The sequence below is a fragment of the Hyperolius riggenbachi genome, chromosome 4, assembly GCF_040937935.1.
Source record: "Hyperolius riggenbachi isolate aHypRig1 chromosome 4, aHypRig1.pri, whole genome shotgun sequence".
In the NCBI taxonomy this organism is placed as follows: Eukaryota; Metazoa; Chordata; class Amphibia; order Anura; family Hyperoliidae; genus Hyperolius; species Hyperolius riggenbachi.
In genome coordinates this window covers 251782462-251801949 of record NC_090649.1, presented here as the reverse complement: position 1 = coordinate 251801949, position 19488 = coordinate 251782462, and the positions used below count along the sequence as shown (strand labels likewise).

Sequence of the window (19488 nt, the reverse complement as noted above, 5' to 3'; positions counted from 1 at the left end):
CCCACCACCAAAAAAAAACAAAAAAAATATTCTGTTCAACACTCTGACCAGCGATCACTGGTTTGAATGGGCTCATTTCAGTTGTGCTGCTCTGCCCCCCCATTCAACAAATAATTCCTGGAATTTGCGCTTCTGCCCAAATGTGCACAGCAGCCGATAATGTTCTGGGCATTTATACTTGAGAAATGACACGGATGTATGACGGGTACTTGTCAATAATGCATAACACTGTACTGGCCTTGGTTGCTGTGCATATCTGGGCAGGAGCGAGAAATTACAGGGAGCGCGACTGGCTGCAGTCAGAGCCACAAACAGGTGGCAGGGCAGTGCAATGGAGAGAAGCCCATACAGAGAACAGGTAAGTAGCAAACATCCTGTCAAAACCCACTTTGGATGTTCTGTTGTAATTACAGTGGAGCTAAACTCCAAACTTCCTCTCTGCTCTAAAAGATATGCAACAACATATCCTTTAAAGAAAAACATTTCTTTGTTACAGCTGATATAACTCCTGCAATAAATCTGCAGTGTGTCTACTTCCTGCTTTCATGGAAGCAGACATATTAACATTCTGTGCTTTCAAATGAGCTTAGACATTGTAGCAGTCAGGTGACAGTGTAGAGATCAAATTACAACTTGTAATTAGACACAGATGAGGGGGAATTAGACAGGCTCTCTAAATACATACAGGGTACATTTCTGTTTTCCTTCTGTCCTGTGCAAGAGCTCAGCTCCACTTTAAAGCATCTGAATGACATTTATATTTGCTGAAAAATCCATGTATCCCTTTTGAATGCTGAATGTACATATGGCGGTGTGCTCTAACATATTGGCAGTATACAGGAACAAAGTCTGAAGAAGGCTTATTAGCAGAAAGATTACTCTTTCTTTTAAGCCAATAAATGGTATCATCCTGATACAAAACTTTCTGCTTTCGCTGATGGCTAAGATGGTACAATGCTCTACTGCTACAGGAAAGCAGAAGGTTGCCAAACCATACACTAGCATAGAGGTAGTAACAGCTCCAGTGACAGTGTAGCAATGAAAGCAAACAGCATTTGTATTCCTCCAGTTCTCATAGATGGTAGGAGCGGAAGGACAGAAAATTAGTCAGGAAAGAACTGAGACCACTGCTGGCTAGGAAGAAAAAAAAAAAGAGAAAGTCATAAATTAGGGTTAGATAATAGTGTAATTAACTGCTTCTGGAGTCCGTGTCACAGCTGTAAAAGAGAAAGTGAAGAAACTAGCAGACCTCACTGAGGTTTGTGAATTCCTGCATTAAAACTCAGCAGAACTTAGTTCTGCTTTGTAATGTAAATCCCTTTTATTTCTCACATCCACTTGTATGTCCATCACCAGGAATGGATCATCAGGTGGCAGTTATGATTGATACCAATTGTTATAACACATCAAGAAATGAGAGAGAAGCAGGGATTGGGGAACTTTGGAATTCAGCTATTAGTGCAGAGCAGGGTGTTGGCTGGCTGCGGGACCAGAAGAGATGATTTACTTTGACATATAACCTCTTCTCTCCCCAAGTCATGCCACCCTTCTGATCTTATCGCCCTAGGCCATGGCCTCTGTAGCCTTCCCAGAAATCCAGCCCTGGTCCAAGTGCCGCATGAAGACCCATGTTCTCATTTTGAAATTTGTAAATAACTAGCTCATTTGATGCTATTTAAGTTGTGAGGTTTTGAAACATTGGATCACAAAAAAAAAAAAAAAAAAAAAAAAAGGTAATCCATTGATAAAAAAAAATAAAAAAATTATATATAAGTTTATACAGATACAAGCACCAGAGAACATGTTACATGTAATCAGTGGATAACAAACAACAAGTATGGAAACATCTGTGATAACTATTTGAGCAAGTATTTCAAATTCATGAAAATCACTTAATGAATGTGTAGCTAATGTGAATAGTCCCGACAAGAGGTCCAGCTGGATATGCTTCCAATCACCTTATACACTCTCCCTTCTTTTCGTGTATTCATTTTATAGTAACATAAAAGTATAAGGTAAGTTTTTGGATGAATAGGAATAGCGTTTTAATTGTAGATTTGTGCTTGCATGTAGAAACTTGATATGAGATGCTCTCCCTTCAGCTTAGGGCTGACCACATGCAGCTGTGAAACTCCAGAACCACCAACTATACAGTACTAGTCATTAGCCAAATGTCATTTCCCCTTGAAAATAAAAATTTCTCAGCCATGTAGTTTCATGTGGAAAGTACATAGATTAGCAGTGGCTATATATGTTTATAATGCACTACTATGTGGTACTGTTGTGTCACCATGAAAATAGTTACTAGTGCAGAAAAGTTATTTGCTCTGCACCACAAGACCTAGAAGTTGGTGGGCAGAGCTTTTGCTGCCACATACTAAGCATTGTTTTGAGTTTTAGGCAATGAGGGAGGAACAGATGGCTTTAAGTACACCCATCTACTTCCTGTGTTCAGCCTCCACGTGATCAAGCATATTGCATGCAAAATGACCGTTGTGACCAGCCACTAGACCCCCACCCCTTGTACCCCTTACCACAACATGCAAGCAACAATTGAGCCAAGGCCTGGATTACTGTATGACTTGTAACAATGTGGATTACAAATAAACTTCATTGCATCAATACTAAATCCCATCACATATTGGCTAACCTGTAGTGGAAAGTACACAGTATATAATAAACCGAACATTTGTATAGCGCTTTTTCTCCTGTCGGACTCAAAGCGCTCAAGAGCTGCAGCCACTGGGACGCGCTCAAGAGGCTACCCTGCAGTGTTAGGGAGTATTGCCTTGAACTCCTTACTGAATAGGTACTTGACCTAGCCAGGATTCGAACCCTGGTCTCCCATGTCAAAGGCAGAGCCCTTAACCAGTACACTATCCAGCCATATAGAGGGGGGGGGGGATCCTACATACAAGGCAATCGTGAAAAAAACCAAGTTCTATATTTAAACTGAAAAACCAGGCATTCATCAAAACCTCAATTCTTGGGGGGGGGGGGGGGGGCTGCTTCTCTACCAATGTTCAATAATGCAGAATAGCCCGATTCTAGTGCCAATTACAGCACAGCAAGGCCATGGTCTAGGGCACCAGGCAAGCAAGGGGTGGGCTGTGGGCAGCAGAGTGGCAGTAGCAATTAGCCTGCTGAATATTCATCCTGCTACACAGAGTTTGTACATAGCAGGTGGCTACCAACAGCCGGATCTGGTACTGGGGAAATGAAGGGGCAGCGAACGGGCACTTAGTGATCTGAGCTGCCTGTCACTCACTGAATGTGTAAACTCCTTGGTGAGTGGCAATCTGACCCAGACATTAACTGTCCTCATAGGAGTTTATAATGTAATCCCTGCCATTATGTCACTGTTATCAGAAGTTCTAACAATCCAATCCCTGCAGTATTGGGGGTGGTGGGATTTAGGATGCTGACAGTCCTGGGGCAGCTGGTGATAGTGGTCCTTGAGCGGTAAAAAAGTACAAATCCAGCCATGGAAGCAATGTAGGCTTCTCCTCCTATATTGGGGGTGGATTGGAAGGCAGATGAGGTACAGTACTCATTTTTAAAGTGTGGGGGTGGTGGTGGGAGAGTGGGTCACAATACTAGTAAGGGCTGGGAGAATGGCCTAGTAGAGAAGAACCTTCCTGCTCTTCTGTCCAGCCTGTTCCTCTGTCAGTGAAGCAAAGTCAAACATCTCTTCGGAGCTAGTGTTGCCAACTAGTTCTGAAGACAAGTGAATTGCTACTGTGTTGATGTTCAGACTTGTGCAGTAGCGATTCACCTACTAAAGGACATTAGTTGCTCTGACAGCAGAAGAACTACATATAAAGAAGAGCAAGAAAACCCAAAACAGATATAAGCTTGCACGGACTACTGCATGATAGATAAAAACTTTATTTCAACCTGCAATACAAAACCCATTTTAAAAACCAAGGCGTGGCCACATGATCTAATTATGCACAGATAGTCCCAGAAGTAGTGGCAAAATGTTGACCACATTAACTGCACAATCACATAAATGAAGTTCCCAAGTAGTATTGCACTGGTCGAATAAGGGTTGTGTCACTACACCCAATAAAAGTAATAAGGTTACATTTGGTGTAGAGATTTATCAGTCAAAGCAGTGCTTCTAGAGAGACCAAACAGAAAATGTGCATATCAATAACCCAAGGCAGCATTGGTCAAGCCAACATGGTCAGCAGCATAAATAGTTAAAGGGCAACTAGTGAGGGATATGGAGGCTGCCATATTTATTTCCTTTTAATAAATACCAGTTGCTGGCTAGCCTTCTGATCCTCTGCCTCAGATACTTTTAGCCCTAGACCCTGAATAAGTATATGCAGATCCGGCGCTTAACATTGTCAGATCTGACAGGATTAGCTGCATGCTGGTTTCTGGAGTTCAGACACTACTGTAGCCAAATAGACCAGCTGAGCTGCCAGGCAACAGGTATTGATAAAAAAAGGAAATAAATATGGCAGTGCCAAAAGCGCCAATGAAAGTGCCAGTAGCAAAAGCACAAAAAGCTAAAAAGTGCCAGTAGCAAAACTGAGTGCCAAGCAGTAGAAAAACCAAAAGTGCCAAAAACAAAAGTGGAAGTGTCAAAAGCAAAAATGCCAGTGAAAGTACAAGTAGCAAAAAGCTGAAAGTGCCAAAAGCAAAGATTGAAGTGAAAGCGCCAAAAGCTGAAGTGAAAGCGCCAAAAGCTGAAGTGAAAGCGCCAAAAGCTGAAGTGAAAGCGCCAAAAGCTGAAGTGAAAGCGCCAAAAGCTGAAGTGAAAGCGCCAAAAGCTGAAGTGAAAGCGCCAAAAGCTGAAGTGAAAGCGCCAAAAGCTGAAGTGAAAGTCATGTGGTCACGCAATCACTGTGCAGATAAAAATTCTCCCCCCACTCCCAAAAAAACAAAAAAAAAAAAAAAAAACTTAAAAAGTAGTAAACATTTGTCAGGAGTCTTCGTGTCCTGCATCCAGCACACTCAGAATGCTGCAACTCTTTTTTATCCATGGAGTCGAAGATGCAAGTTTCTCTTCATTGTGCTCAGGGGCTTTTTGTATCTAAGCGGTTTGGGGGGGAAAAAAAAAAAAAAAAAAAAAAAAAAAACACACACTTCAATATTGTACAAAGTTAACATGAATAACAGTCTCTGAAGTGTGGGGTAGGTTGAGAACCACTGTCAGCATTATACATTGCAGGGAATTGAACAGGTGGGGAAACCGTACCGTGTACACACACTGCTCTTTAGCTCATCTGAGCCTCGTTTCAGGACAGTGATGCAGACACCGTAGCCAAAGAGATCAGGACTGAGATGCAACTGGTATTGGGTAAAAGGAAATATAGCAGCCTTCAGGTCAGTTGCCTTAACCTCCTTGGCGGTTAATTTTTTTTTTTTTTAAAAATGGGCAAAAATCTTTTTGTATTTTTTTTGTTTCATGTAAAGCTACCAGAGTGGTAGCTACATGAACCACCACTAGAGGGCGCATGTGGCCCTCTAGTGCGATCGTCGCCGGCATCAATAGCAAACAGGGGAGCGCGTATATAACGCGTTCCCCTGTTTGGCTTCTCCTGTCGCCATGGCGACGATCGGCATGACGTCAGCCGACGTCATGCGCACTCGATCCAGCCCATAGCGCTGCCCGGAACTCATTGGTCCGGGCAGCGCAGGGCTCTGGCGGGGCCCTCTTTCGCCGCTGCGTGCGGGCGATCGCCGCAGAGCGGCGGCGATCGAGCTGTGCGCGCGGCTAGCAAAGTGCTGGCTGCGCGCACAGCACTTTGAATGGGGCGAATCGCCCCAGCAGGCCCTGAGAAATCCTCCGGCGCGGCATAGCCCGAGCTCAGCTCGGGCTTACCGCCAGGGAGGTTAAAGAGAATCTGTATGGGGGGGGGGCACAAAAGTAAACATACCAGTGCGTTAGGGGACATCTATTACCCTCTGTCACAATTTTGTGGTTAAAAACAGTTTTAAAAAGTTTATAAACAAACAAAATGGCCACCAAAACAGGAATTAGGTTGATGTACAGTATGTCCACACATAGCAAATACATCCATACACAAGCAGGCTGTATACAGCCTTCCTTTTGAATCTCAAGAGATCATTTGTGTGTTTCTTTCCCCGTGCAGTTCTCATGCACTGAAGTTTCAGGCTGTTAGTTTCTTCCTGCAAACAGCTTTGCCCTTGTTTGTAATGCCCTTGTTTGTAATTCCTCAGTATGTGAAAGCCCAGCCAGCTCGGAGGACGATTTATCCAGCTTGTTAAAGATAAGAGAAGCTGCCCTAATCTAAATAATACACAGGCAGTGTGCATAGAGGGGCCTGGAAGGGAGAGTTCATAGCAGAACCACAACACTGAAGAACTTGGCAGCCTTCCAGACACAGGCAGACAAGTCTGACAGGGGAAAGATACATTGATTTATTACAGAGACTGTGATAGTAGAAAGTGCTGCAGTAAGCCAGAACACATTAGAATAGCTTTTGGAACTTGTAGGATGATAAAAAAAAAAATAAAAAAAAATAAATGCAATTTTAGTTACGGAGTCTCTTTAAAGGAGCACTACCACGAAACATTACATTTTAAAACACCCCCACAGTAGTTATATGGGAACAGACAGTGCAGTCTACGCACTGTCTGCTGTCCCTGCGATCACATTTCCATAAGGGCTATAAACGATAACGAGGCCTTAGTTTAAGCACAGTGCCTTGCTACAAAGTCTAATTACTTGTCAAAATTACAAGTCAGTGACATCACACACAAAAAAAAAAAAATAATAATTTTAATATATTTACCGTGAGCATCAAATCAAAGTTGCACATGTCACAAGAGTTATTGCATGGTCTTAGGAAAAAAACAAACAAAAAGAGATTTAGGACAGGAATATTAGGTTGCCTTATGTTTTATATTTTAAAAGCATTCAGGCACCAGCTCCTTACACAGAGCCCACACCCTTCCTGACACCTAACAGCCCCCGATGCACTACCTTAAAACTCTTCCATCGAACTAAAACCACTCAAATTAGATAGGATTAAAAATTATACACTATATACTCAAGGCAAAAAAGGTACCCACTTTTCCCTTAGAAACCAGGAAAAGGGTGACTTGCATTTAAGCCCCCTCCACAGTAGCCAGATGTGTCCCAGTACAAGCCAGCACCCCTCCCCATTATAAGATGTGCCACAAGGATGATTGGGCTCAAGACACCACTAGATGGGTCATAGATATGAGAGTGAATGGCACACAGGAAGAATCCCCAATCACTGCACCACTGACATGTTGCTTGCACACTCCACAAGCCACACAGGTAATCTTAAGCAGCACACCATGTTGCAGGAGATGGGAGGGGGGGGGGGGCACAGACAGCAGGGAGCCAGCTGGCAAGAGCAGGATCACTAGTGCAAGATCCTTATGCTCCTCTGCCAGTAACAAAGCCTGCTCACCACCCATTCTGCTCAATGGACTCGCATATAAGCCGAGGGGGTAACTTTTTAGCACTTTTTGTGCTGAAAAATTACACGGTATCCTTATATTAAGGATTTTCCATTTTGACTGTACCTTGAAGCCAATACTGAAATTTCCTCCCTTTCTCTGTATCATTGCCCACCCTCCTACAAGTCTTCATACACTCCCATGAACCTAGCGTCATCAACACTGATCGCCGAGGATGACACTATCAGAGATACAAGATGAAGGAATGGCGTGCCAATGGTGAGTATAAGTGCTCCCAGTATAGTTCAGCCATAGGTGCCACAGTATAGGTTAGCTAGCTATACATGCCCTCAGTACAGGATCCACTCCTCCCTCCCGTTGCAGTGATAGCACCTGAAAAGATTCCCAAGCTATTACTGCAAAGGGGAGGGGATAGAGATTGATGAGGGGGCCACACCAATTGGTAGCTAACAACCTGGACCACTTCTGGCTAACCTACTCCGGGTATGCACAGTTTATTAGAAAATCTCCTGAGCGGCATTGCCAGACACTGTCTGTCAGGCATACCACTTTCAGCTAGTTTTTCCAGGAGGTTAATTTCTCCTGTGCATGGGGGTACCAAATACTAATACCTTGGACATATTGTTAGGAACAGGGGGCCTGAAAATCCTAAGCTGATTTTTTTTTTGTACCATACTTCATTTATAGCTGTGCAGAAAGGCCAGGACACCCTTTATTGGGTTTTCAATTGTCATGTGATTTTTATGCAGGAAGAGCCACAAGTGTTTTGGACAAGAGTTCTGCCCCCTGCCTTTGTCATGCACAAAACATTCAATACTCACTTGTTTGGTAGATGGAAACTTGTGTCACTCCTTGAAGTGTGAAGATCATAGCTATCCCAGAAGACACTGGGTGTAACATCCATTTCATCTGTACTGCCATCGTCATGGCTGAAAGAGAAGTTTAGGTAAACCCCCACTTCACTGTCATTTAGTAATTCTGTGTTTTCATCCAGGCATGCAATGGCTGGTGCCACTATCCAGTGTGGGACGTGCTCAGGTGTGGTTTGTGGTTCTGCACACACTTCCTCTCCAACACACTCCAAGGGTGCCTTCACCTCTCCAGCTTCTACAAGTTCATTGGATATTAGTTTTGAATCTTCATGACGGTGAACAGTTGGTGCCTCAGCTACTTTAGAGAGCCTAAAAATTGAAAAGGGGGGAGGGGGGAGAAGATAAAAAAAAAAAAAAAAAAAAATAATATGAGACATCTGTTGATCTGAAATAAAGTGGAATACATTTCCTTAACTGACTTGCATGCAATTGAGCCAATTAAATTTCATCTCTGTCCATCAATTTGGGAATGCCTCACAGTAGATTTTTGCAACATTGCCAAAAAGTCACACCAGGTGTTAGACATGTGGTGTGACCACACAGTGGAGTACACAGTACAAGTAAAGGGAAACTTATGCTTTTGGCTTTTGCCAGTCCCCTGCAGTCAACCTGTGCCCGTACTAAACGAGCCTCGGCTCCACCACCACAGCTTAGTTTCATTTTTGGCAACTGGCTCTGTCGCCGCAGGGAACCAAAGGCTTGTTTAGTACCAGTGCAGGCACAGGTCGAATGATGATGTTAAGAAAACCTGTAACGTACTCCCCTCGGGTGGAAGCCTCTGGACCCCATTTAGGCTTCCCCAGTCCTCGGTCCCACGGCAATAAAGCTCCCTGAATAGCGGGAGATGTAAACATTTACCTTCCCGGCTCCAGCGCAGGCGTAGTATCAGCTCTCCGTTAAGAGATAGGCAGAAATAGCCGATAGCTGTCGGACTTCTCTACTGCGCAGGCTCAAGTCTCCTGCATCTGCTCAGTAGAGCGGACCAGACCGAGATCAGCCATTTTCGCCTGTCTGTGTGGAGAGCCACAACAGTGCCCCCGCTGGAGCCAGGAAAGGTAAATAAATCAGCGCTCATCAGCCTTGTCGAGGGAGGATTCCGGGACACTTCAGGGGAGCCAGCGCTGGACTGCCTGCAGCTACAGGGGAGGGGGAAGCCTCATTGGGACCCTGAGGCTTCCCCCTTCCAGGAGAATTTTTTTTTTTTGTAACAGGTTCTCTTTAAAAGCCCCAAGAAAAAAATTTTTCCCCATGAGCTTAAGTTTCCCTTTAAAACGTACGCTGTTACAACCTGCCTCGGTTGACGTGAAAACCGCCATAGAAATATCATTGCATTGATATTGTCCAATGCGATGCAGCTGACTTAATGTCAAACCCAAATAAAGTGGTTTTATGGCAATTTATGGGGATAAACCCCAGCCGCAATCTTGCAGTATTCAAAACCACTTTCTCATGATTTAGACTGGCCCAGTTTCAAGCTGCATACAGGTTTGTATGAAATTTGAATGCAAGTAGACACATGACAATGGTAGGGATTAGATTGTGAGCTCCTTTGAGGGACAGTTCGTGACAAGACAGATAGATCACACACTGTACAGTGCTGTGTAAGATGTCGGCACAATAATAAAGTTTGCATGTCAGTGACCATCTCTGAAATGCTCTCATACCTTGTTGAAGGTGCATCAGTGTTGGGCCAGGAAAGTGCATCAGTGCAGGGCAGGGGAGTGTACAAGTATCCCATATCCTAAGGACAGACAAGATATTTCAGTTTACCAACAGAGTTTAAAAAAACAAACAAAAAAAAAATAGATGATTTTTGTGACGGACCTAATTTTGTTAGAAGTAGGATTACTGGGCCATCTACAGATAACCTGTGTAGAGAACATTTTTACCAATCTATTAGAGAAATGCTCTACAAAGCAAAACAGATGGGCACTACTGTATACAGAGACTACAAAGGTGAGCTCTACAATGATGTACCAGCATATACACCATTACAATATTGAGGCTGCTTGGACCCATTTAAGACATTGAGGCAGAGAGGCTGGAAATAGCAATGGGGTACTCCTTCGCCTTGGTTCTAAGTGTGGAAGTAAAAGCCTTACTCTCAGGCTGGATCCACTCTATAAGCGCTTTTGTGAGCGCTTGCGTTTGATAAGCGCGGTGGGGGGGTTGCACTCCTATTCACCCATTAAAATTGCAGTAAAAATTGTGTAAAAATAATTCAATGCATACATTTCTTTCCACGTACAGGATCGTGGCCTTTTTTTTGAAAGTGAATCATTAAAGTTAAGCGCTCACAAAAGTGGTTATAGTGTTGATCCGGCATTAGTGATGTAGGCCCATTAGCCCTTTTCTAGCTGGTATGGGTCTGCAGGCCATAATACATTCCCAATTGGGTATTTGAGCCACACTCAACTAAACAGCTTAGTAATGCTGAAATACTATTACAACAAAATTAGAAGCAAAGATGTCAGATTATTTCTTTAGCACTCCCCCCCCCCCCCCCCCCCGTATGGTTTCTTATTCCAGTACCCACAGATAGAGTAAGAGGTGTTGTGATGACACTGGTTATGTTATTCCCCCCTCCCCCATCTGTTGGGACCAAGACTTGGTGAGCAGTTGGGACTCAATAGGTAGAGGACATAGGAAGCCTCTAGATCAAGCAGAGGCTTCCCTGTACCTTGGTAAGTAAATCCTCCCCCTCAGAATTGCTTGTATGACCTCCATAAATACAAAGCTGCTGATTGCAGTTTAACTACCCAACGACCACGTCACGCCAATGGGCTTGAACGCGGTGACAGCCCCAGGACCACCTAACACCCAATTGGCGTCAAGTCCTGGAGCTGCAGTTTAGCCGGGAACGCATGCATGCCAGATCGGTCCCTGCCGATTCACAGAGCTCCTATCCTCTGCAATCACGGCTAGCAGGCCGTTAGTAAACCAAATAAATCCCCTTTGTTTACATCCATACAGCGCTGCTATCTAGTGCAGCGCTGTACAAGGGACACTCAGCTGGGAATGAAGCCCTCTCATAGGCTGATGCTAATGACAGGAGGAGAAGAGGACATATACTGTCCTATTCAATTCAGGATTGGGCAGGGGGGGGGGGGGGGATTATATCGCAGGAGTGATCAGACACCTCCAAAAGAATGTCCTGTTAAAAACGAGAAGGAGAAAGCAGTTAGGTTCATCTGTGTGCAGAGTTGTAGGACAGACGCCGCGAGGCATAAAGCGAACCAAGCGGTCGCTTGGGGCCTCACAATCTTAGGGGCCTCGGCGGCTCCGTGACGTCGGCGTGACGTCACTTTTTCCCCGCAGCCCCGCCGGGCTGGCAGAGCAGAGCAGGGCTACAGGAAGATGGCCGCCGCCGAAGCCCTGCTCTGGAGACTATGTCTCCAGTACAGGGCTTCGGGTGGCCATCTTCCCGACCCGTAGCCCTGCATGAATCAGCGCGGGAGATTGGAGGAGGAAGCCAGGAAGGGAGCTCCGTGGGAACTGCGCGCCTGAGAAGCCGGCCGGGAGAGGAGACCAGGGAGAGAAGACTTCTGCCAGTGCCAGCCTGCCAGGTGAGTAAATTCTTTTCTTTTTGCAGCCGCAGCCCTAATTGCGAATTTGCGATTGATTTCTGCTGAACTGTGCCCTAAATGCGTTTGATATCTGCTGAAAATGTGGCCCTAATTGCGATTGATTTCTGCTGAACTGTGCCCTAAATGCGTTTGATATCTGCTGAAAATGTGGCCCTAATTGCGATTGATTTCTGCTGAACTGTGCCCTAAATGCATTTGATATCTGCTGAAAATGTGGCCCTAATTGCGATTGATTTCTGCTGAACTGTGCCCTAAATGCGTTTGATATCTGCTGAAAATGTGGCCCTAATTGCGATTGATTTCTGCTGAACTGTGCCCTAAATGCGTTTGATATCTGCTGAAAATGTGGCCCTAATTGCGATTGATTTCTGCTGAACTGTGCCCTAAATGCGTTTGATATCTGCTGAAAATGTGGCCCTAATTGCGATTGATTTCTGCTGAACTGTGCCCTAAATGCATTTGATATCTGCTGAAAATGTGGCCCTAATTGCGATTGATTTCTGCTGAACTGTGCCCTAATTGCGTTTGATATCTGCTGAAAATGTGGCCCTAATTGCGATTGATTTCTGCTGAACTGTGCCCTAAATGCGTTTGATATCTGCTGAAAATGTGGCCCTAATTGCGATTGATTTCTGCTGAACTGTGCCCTAAATGCGTTTGATATCTGCTGAAAATGTGCCCTAATTGCGTTTGATTTCGGCTGAAAATGTGCCCTAATTGCGTTTGATTTCTGCTGAAATGTGGCCCAAATTGCGTTTTTATTTTCTGGTGTCTGGGGTAACTGTTGCTGCATTTATTATTTAATGGTCATAGTTGGCTATATTTGCTGTGCTACGGTTAAGCTTCGCCCATACAATGTCATGGCCGCGCCAATCTTTCGGCGCGCTACGCGCGCCACAATCACCCCAACATCCATTTTTTTTTTCCCCGCAAACAGCCCCGCCCCAATCCGCCCTCCTGCTCCACCCACATGTCATGGCCACGCCCACTTATGCGGGATAGCCACACCCATTTTTCGCCGCGGCGCGCTTCGCGCGCCACAGGATAGGGCCTCTTGCTACAGTCCGCTTGGGGCCACAAAAACCTTAGCTGCACCCTAACAAAGCTGCACAGCCCTGTAATGTGAAAATGGGTGCTGTAAGCCTGTGGTCCTGAAGTAGTTTAATAGCAATTGAAATGAAACAGTACCCCCATTGTTTATGTCCACATCAGTTGTGGCTGCAGTGTTCTGCACCATCTTTACCAGTGTCAACCAGTCACAATTTAGTGAGATCTACTTGTGTCTGCAGTGAACAGATTCCTCAAGCATTTTTTTTTCCTGCACAATTTGTGCATTTGTCTGCATTTTAATGCATGTGTTGCAGTAACCAGTGATATTCAGCAAGGAATGGAATAGAATCTGCAGGTTGTATCTTTTTAAAGCACATGTGAACTGCGATCTGGAGGCTGCCAGATTTCCTTTTTAATAGGAGTTGACAGGCAGTCCTGCTGAGCTTTGGCTGCAGTAGCGTCCAAATCACCTAATCCAGTCAGAGCATCTGATCTGCATTCTTGATCAGTGTTCGAGACAGGGGGATCATTTACCCTCCTTAGCAGTAACCATGAGCTAGACCAGGCATGGGCAAAAACTTGGCCCTCCAGCTTTTAAGGAATGCATTGCAGGAGTCAGCCACAGTCATGACTCAAAAGGCAAATGCATTGTGGGACTTGTTCCGTAACAGCTGGAGGGCCGAGTTTGCTAGACTCAGGGTGGAAACCCACAGTTCAGAGCGGTAACCCCGAGCTACACTTGTGGTAGTTGCCAGAAGGTCCATGCACAGCATTGGCACAACAGTCGATTTCACTCACCTCCCAAGCGATCCAGACGCTGGCAGCTATGCCTCTTCCTATCCATAGAGGCTCTGCATCCTCCTGGTGAGATAGCCAACTGTCATGATGACAGCCAGCAATCTCACTATAGGGTTACAGCGCCACCCAGAGGATGGAGGGAGAGCTGCAAAGCTGGATCCCAGGGAGGTGAGTAAGGGCCTCTTTCCACTTGTGCGGTGTGAATTCAATGCGGAAAACGAATTTGCATGCAGATGTGAATTCGCATACATTTTTTGCAAGTATGCGAATTTAACCAGGTCAGTGCCGGTGTACTTTTACATTGATTTTAGGCAAAACGTACACAAATTCACATGGAAAATGCGTATAGCGAAAACACATGCAAATTTCCTATTACGCTGTATGCGAATCGCACACCACCTTGCAGTGTGCGAATTCTGATGGCTCTGCAGTGCAGATTTTTCCTGCACAGAAAAATGCATTTTTCCTGACAAGTGGAAACAGGCTAATTAAAGGGACTCCGAGCAGTGCAGTAACTATGAAAAGATGCATATCATTTTGAAGCTCTCTTTCCAACGATATATAAACCACTGCCCTACGTCTCTTAGTTTGCCATTTTCACGATCGAAATTGCCGCGGCTGCAATTTCGATCGTGAAAATAATGAAAAATAAAAAAGGCGTAGGCCGGCAGTTTATACATCGTTGGAAAGAGGAGAAAGAGCTTCAAAATTTTATGCATCCTTCCATAGTTACTTGTATTACACAGGGCGACTTTTTCCCAAAGTCGGCAGCTCCATTTAGCACAATGCAATGAAATACAAGGGACCCAGGGGGATAAAAATTACAATCATGCTGGTAGGTGTGAGAATATAATTAGTTGTGACACTTGAAGCTCTTGTATGATCACACACACACACACACACACACACACACACACACACACACACACACACTTTTGGTTGGTTAGTCACTGGCCAATTGTACCACTTCCATGTAGTGAGAGGACTAAAGATTATTCCGGCAAGCCCTCCTACTATATGGAGTTGGCAAGACTGGCCTAGCAGAATTGGATGAGTGAAAGCCACAGTTTTCCCAGCACTAGGCTAGCAATGCTTGGGTGATAAAGTTAAATTGTGTAACAAACTAGAGTAATGAGTACAGGCACATTAGAGTCAATTACCATATGCAATCAGTAAGCTTACCCAATAAAAGTCATTACAAGAGCGTGAACTAAGGCAGCCAAAAAGTTCCACTGCAGCATTTAACAGGACACACTGAAACAAGGGGGTAGAGGTTAGCAGGTATATAGAGTCACATCGACACATCAAGGTACACATAGAAGAATTGATAAGCCACCTTGCAACTGTTAGGGTCCATTCACACTAGAGCGTTGATTTTGGCAAAATGCTCAAGCGCAATACCCTATGGGCCCGTTCTCACTTGGCCGATTTGCGTTAAATCGCCGGCGATTAACACAAATGGCCAAACGCAAATGTGCAGCCGGCACCTTTTTCAGGAGATTGCGTTTCAGTGCTATAGAATCGCTAAACACAATTGCAAAAAAAGCCTAAGCAAAAAAACTACCAAAAGCACTAGCGCTGCGCATTTAGCAAGTGTAAATGGGCCCTAAGGCCTCTTCCACAGGCAGTTGAACTGTGCGCTCGGCGAGAGTGAGAGGCATTACACTGCCTATCACTTGCTAATGGAAAAAGAGGCCTAAGGCTATATTCTCAGTAATGCTGATCACTTTTGTGCCACCCAGGGACAGCTGTGTCACACGGCTGTACCCTGTTAAAAGACAGCGGTTTTGCTGTATGTCTCCTAACGGCGATATCTTGCAAATCCCCACCCCAGGACTTGTCGCCAATTGGCGTTAGGCAGTCCTTGTGCTGCCGCCTTGGTCACGCCCATTAGCATTAAGTGGTCCCCAGAAGGTTAAACAACTTATTTCCAGATACCATCCTACACGCAACCTCCGCTCTGCCAATGATATCCTGTCTTCCCTGATCACCTCTTCCCACTCCCACTTGCAAGACTTTTCTCGATCCTCTCTGAAGAAAAACAAACGAGACAGAGACATTTCATGTATTGTTACAGTAAAGCTGTTACTGAACAGCTACTGTAACAAAAACACCTGGCAAACCGCTCTGAAGTGCTGTTTTGCAGAGCGGTTTGCGTTTTTCCTATACTTAACATTGAGGCAGAAACCCATCCGCAATCCAAAATCTGCAGCAGCCCGGGAGTATGAGTTTCTGCAAAACGCCTCCCGCTCTGGTGTGCACCAGCCCATTGAAATACATTACCCTAGCGGATCCGCAAGCGGATCGTAAACCGCAGCAGAACAGCTCTGGTGTGCACTAGGAGAGAGAGACAGGCAAATTTACAAAAACTGTACACTGAAACAGAGATCGGACCAAATCAGATTTGCAGTGTGCAGGGAGCCTTAGGCCTCTTTTCCACAGACTTGAGCTGTGTGCTCAGCAAGCAGAGTTTGAGAGACATTTCACCGTCTATCAACAGTCCATGGAAAATAGCTCTTAAATAGGGATGGTCAATGAGAATCTATGGCCATCATTCATAAAGGTGCAGTCGGTAGTGCGGGAAAACACCGTTCTTCTCCGCAAGCGGTACTTAGACTTCAGGGTGGTCATTCATAAAAAAAAGTTGCCTGTTGCGATACAAGTGCGGAGGTTTTCTGGAGGAAGCTGGCGGAAGACATGCGGAAACAAAAGCTGCCCGATTCCCTCCGTGCGCTCCTCTGTCTGATGCTGCTTGGGAGGTCCGTCCCTTTCATTTACAAGTAATCCGCCCGCCGATCGCTACTGTCGAGCAAGCGGCATTTTCCTTCCGCATACCGCTTGCTCTAATCTTTATGGACGTGTTTGTTACTTTTTCTAGATTAATCTAGAAAAACTCTGCACAAGGCGGAAATGTATCGCTCTTCACGGGAATGTCAGCTTTTCATGCGGAAAGAGCCTTTATGAATTGGGATTTTGCTGAGTGTTCGGTAAAGTCACCGGTATTAAGCATTTCCGCATGCGGAAATGCTTTATGAATGATAGCCAATGAGTTGATGCAGGATTATTCAATTTTATGTAGCCTGAAAATGGATCAATCAAAGTTTTACCTCAGCAGGATTTGACTGATTCATGTTCAAGGTGCATAGATTTGCATAATGTTCAATCAACTCAAAATTTGCATCTCATTGACCATCCCTAGTCAAGTGTTTCTACACAGATTAGAAAACGCCTGAAATTTTAGTTCGACGAGTGCTAACAGTGTTCTTGATAAATTAGCATGTTCAATGAATTGGCACTTATCTACTTCAGGGGACTCAGCAAGAACCCTCATAGGGAACAGCTCTCTAATCACAGCACAAAGATTGTGATTGGCCAAATAGTGTGGTTGTACTTTACTACAACCTACTGGAAAACTAGCAGCTTGAGATGTTGTCCACCCAAAACACAGTATAAATTTCCCTGAGGTTTCCTGCTGGGTCCCCTAAAGTGAAATATCCCCAAATTTACTCATGCTTCTGCTCCACTACAGTGACAGACTTAAGTGTTAGGCAGCAGGTTACCACATAAACAGTATTTGTAAGAGGTGATGCAGCAGTACCAGTGTGCTAGCAATTTTAACAGTAGTACATGACAGTTAATGCTTCTTTGTGGATAGCCACATTCTTTGACCCACATTCTAAAAAAGGTCAAAAAGTTGACCAATGTCCATCCAACATCAGTCAATTGGTCCAGGCAGAAAATTTCACTCGGCCGTTGGTGGGTCAGGTACACATCGCTAGCAACATTCAATTCGGTGATGACTGACGCAGCATAGCAATACTATCACCTGTCCCTGCGGTCACCTCTTCCGGCTGGCCTGCCCCATGTCCTCTTTACTTCCTCTCTCATCAGCATGTAACAAGCTGAAGTTCAAACAGTGGGCACCCTCTACTGTTTGAACTTCAGCTTGCCACAGGAAGTGAAGAGGACACCAGAAGGAGTGACAGCAGGACCTAGGGACTCACCTCAGCAAATGGGGGGCTGGTTGGCAATCGAGGCAAGCAGAGGCTCCACAGGTTTAGATTCCATGCTGAAATCAATTCAATATCTGTGTGTAGTGTATGGGCCGCTTTTAGATCCCTCAGATGGATCCCTCTCTGATCACAGTTTGGTAGCCATTAACAGTATTATTTCTTATAGCTCCTACAGTTATAGTGCTTCTTATTATAAAAAGAAAAGTGGCGGTACAATACCCTTATGAGCTTGTTGGACGATAGATTAATATGCTTTTTGAACGAGGCAACAACATTTGTAAATGGACACATCTTGAGACAACTGTAAGAGAAGATCATAAAAAAAAAAAAAAGTTATAGCTACAATAAATCAACTCACATTAATACTATACATTACCATCTTACTTAAACTAACTAAGCTATATCTTACAATAGTTCCTTCCTCTTCTCTGTTAGGCCTCTTTTCCACAGCCTGTTGATAGGCAGCAAAATGCCTCTAACAACTGCTTGCTGAGCACACAACTCAAAACTCTGTTAAAAAAAGAGGCCTTATATACTGAGATATGGTGAGCTTTTAATTACATACAGGTGCCTCTACTTACCCTGATGAGTAGGGAAGGTCAGTGAGATGCAAATCATTCCAAGTTGATGTAGAATTAGGCCTCTTTTCCATGAACTGCTGATAGGCATCGAAATGCCTCTCAAACTCTTACAACTGCCTGCTGCTGCCTGGAAACTGCTTGTTGCTGCCTGGTAACTGCTCATTGCAGCCTGGCAACTGCTTGCTGAACACACAGCTCAACAGTCCGTGGAAAGGAGGCCTTATGCAAGTTTTGTATGCAGCTTCAAAATGGACCAATTAAGGCCTCTTTTTCACAGTCTGTTAGGCCTCATTTCCACAGACTGTTGATAGGCAGTGAAATGCCTCTCAAACTCTCTCAACTGCTCACTGCTGCTTGGTAACTGCTCACTGCTGCCTGGTAACTTCTTGTTGCTGCCTGATAACTGCTTACTTCTGCCTGGTAACTGCTTGCTGAGCCCACAGCTCAACAGCCCATGGAAAGGAGGCCTTAAAGGGAACCTGAAGCGAGTAAAATTATTTAAAATAAACACATGATGTAGCTGCAATTGAATATTACATACTAACCTCACTGTCAGTTCCTCTCAGAAGCTCACTGGTTTCTTCTTACAGTGATCCCTTGACAAGATTTTGTCAGAACTGAAACATACCAGTTGCTGTCAGTTATATATCAGCACCTGTCAGTTACAACTGAATGTGCAAGGTAATGGGCTCTATTCATAAAAGGTTACCGCAAGTTTTCCGCTCAAAACAGCGGATTTTCCCGTCCATTTAGCAATGTGGGCATTCATAAAAGCTGTTCCCGCATGAAAATCTACAATCCCCCAGCAGAGCGAGAAATTTCTGCCTTCTCCAGTGTTTTTCTAGATTTATCTAGAAAATAGTAACAAAATGGCCATTCATAAAGTTTAGAGGAAGCGGTATGTGGATGGGAAATACCGCTTCCTCTGATTTTGCGGATTACATACAAGTGAATGGGACAGACCTCCCAGAGAGAGCAGCGCACGGAGGGACTCTGCCGGCTGAAGTGTTTCCGCATGCCTTCCGACAGCTTACCGCCAGCCTTCAGCGGGAGATCTCCGCACTTGCATCGCAGCTGGCAAGATTTTAATGAATGACCACCCAGAAGTCTAAAATACCGCTGCGGTATTTTCCCTCCAGGAGTTTTGTCGCCACAA

The 19488-nt window shown here is 44.7% G+C and overlaps 1 protein-coding gene across 2 annotated transcripts in view; it reads right to left on the bottom strand.

The window, feature by feature from the left end:
- Nucleotides 1-18436, bottom strand: part of CFAP206 (cilia and flagella associated protein 206) — a 93951-nt gene extending 75515 nt beyond the window's left edge. Inside the window, exons 1-5 of one of the 2 annotated variants that reach the window (XM_068279393.1) lie at nt 18333-18436; nt 17971-18052; nt 14921-14992; nt 9968-10044; nt 8253-8612 (exon numbers count right to left, since the gene is read on the bottom strand). In XM_068279393.1, the coding sequence (XP_068135494.1) occupies nt 8253-8612; nt 9968-10044; nt 14921-14992; nt 17971-18052; nt 18333-18403 (662 nt within the window). In that variant the 5' untranslated portion in view covers nt 18404-18436. Of the gene's footprint in view, nt 1-8252; nt 8613-9967; nt 10045-14920; nt 14993-17970; nt 18053-18160; nt 18184-18332 lie in introns of those variants that run through there. The other variant, XM_068279394.1, reaches the window with a different exon arrangement.
- Between the last annotated feature and the right edge of the window lie 1052 nt (nt 18437-19488).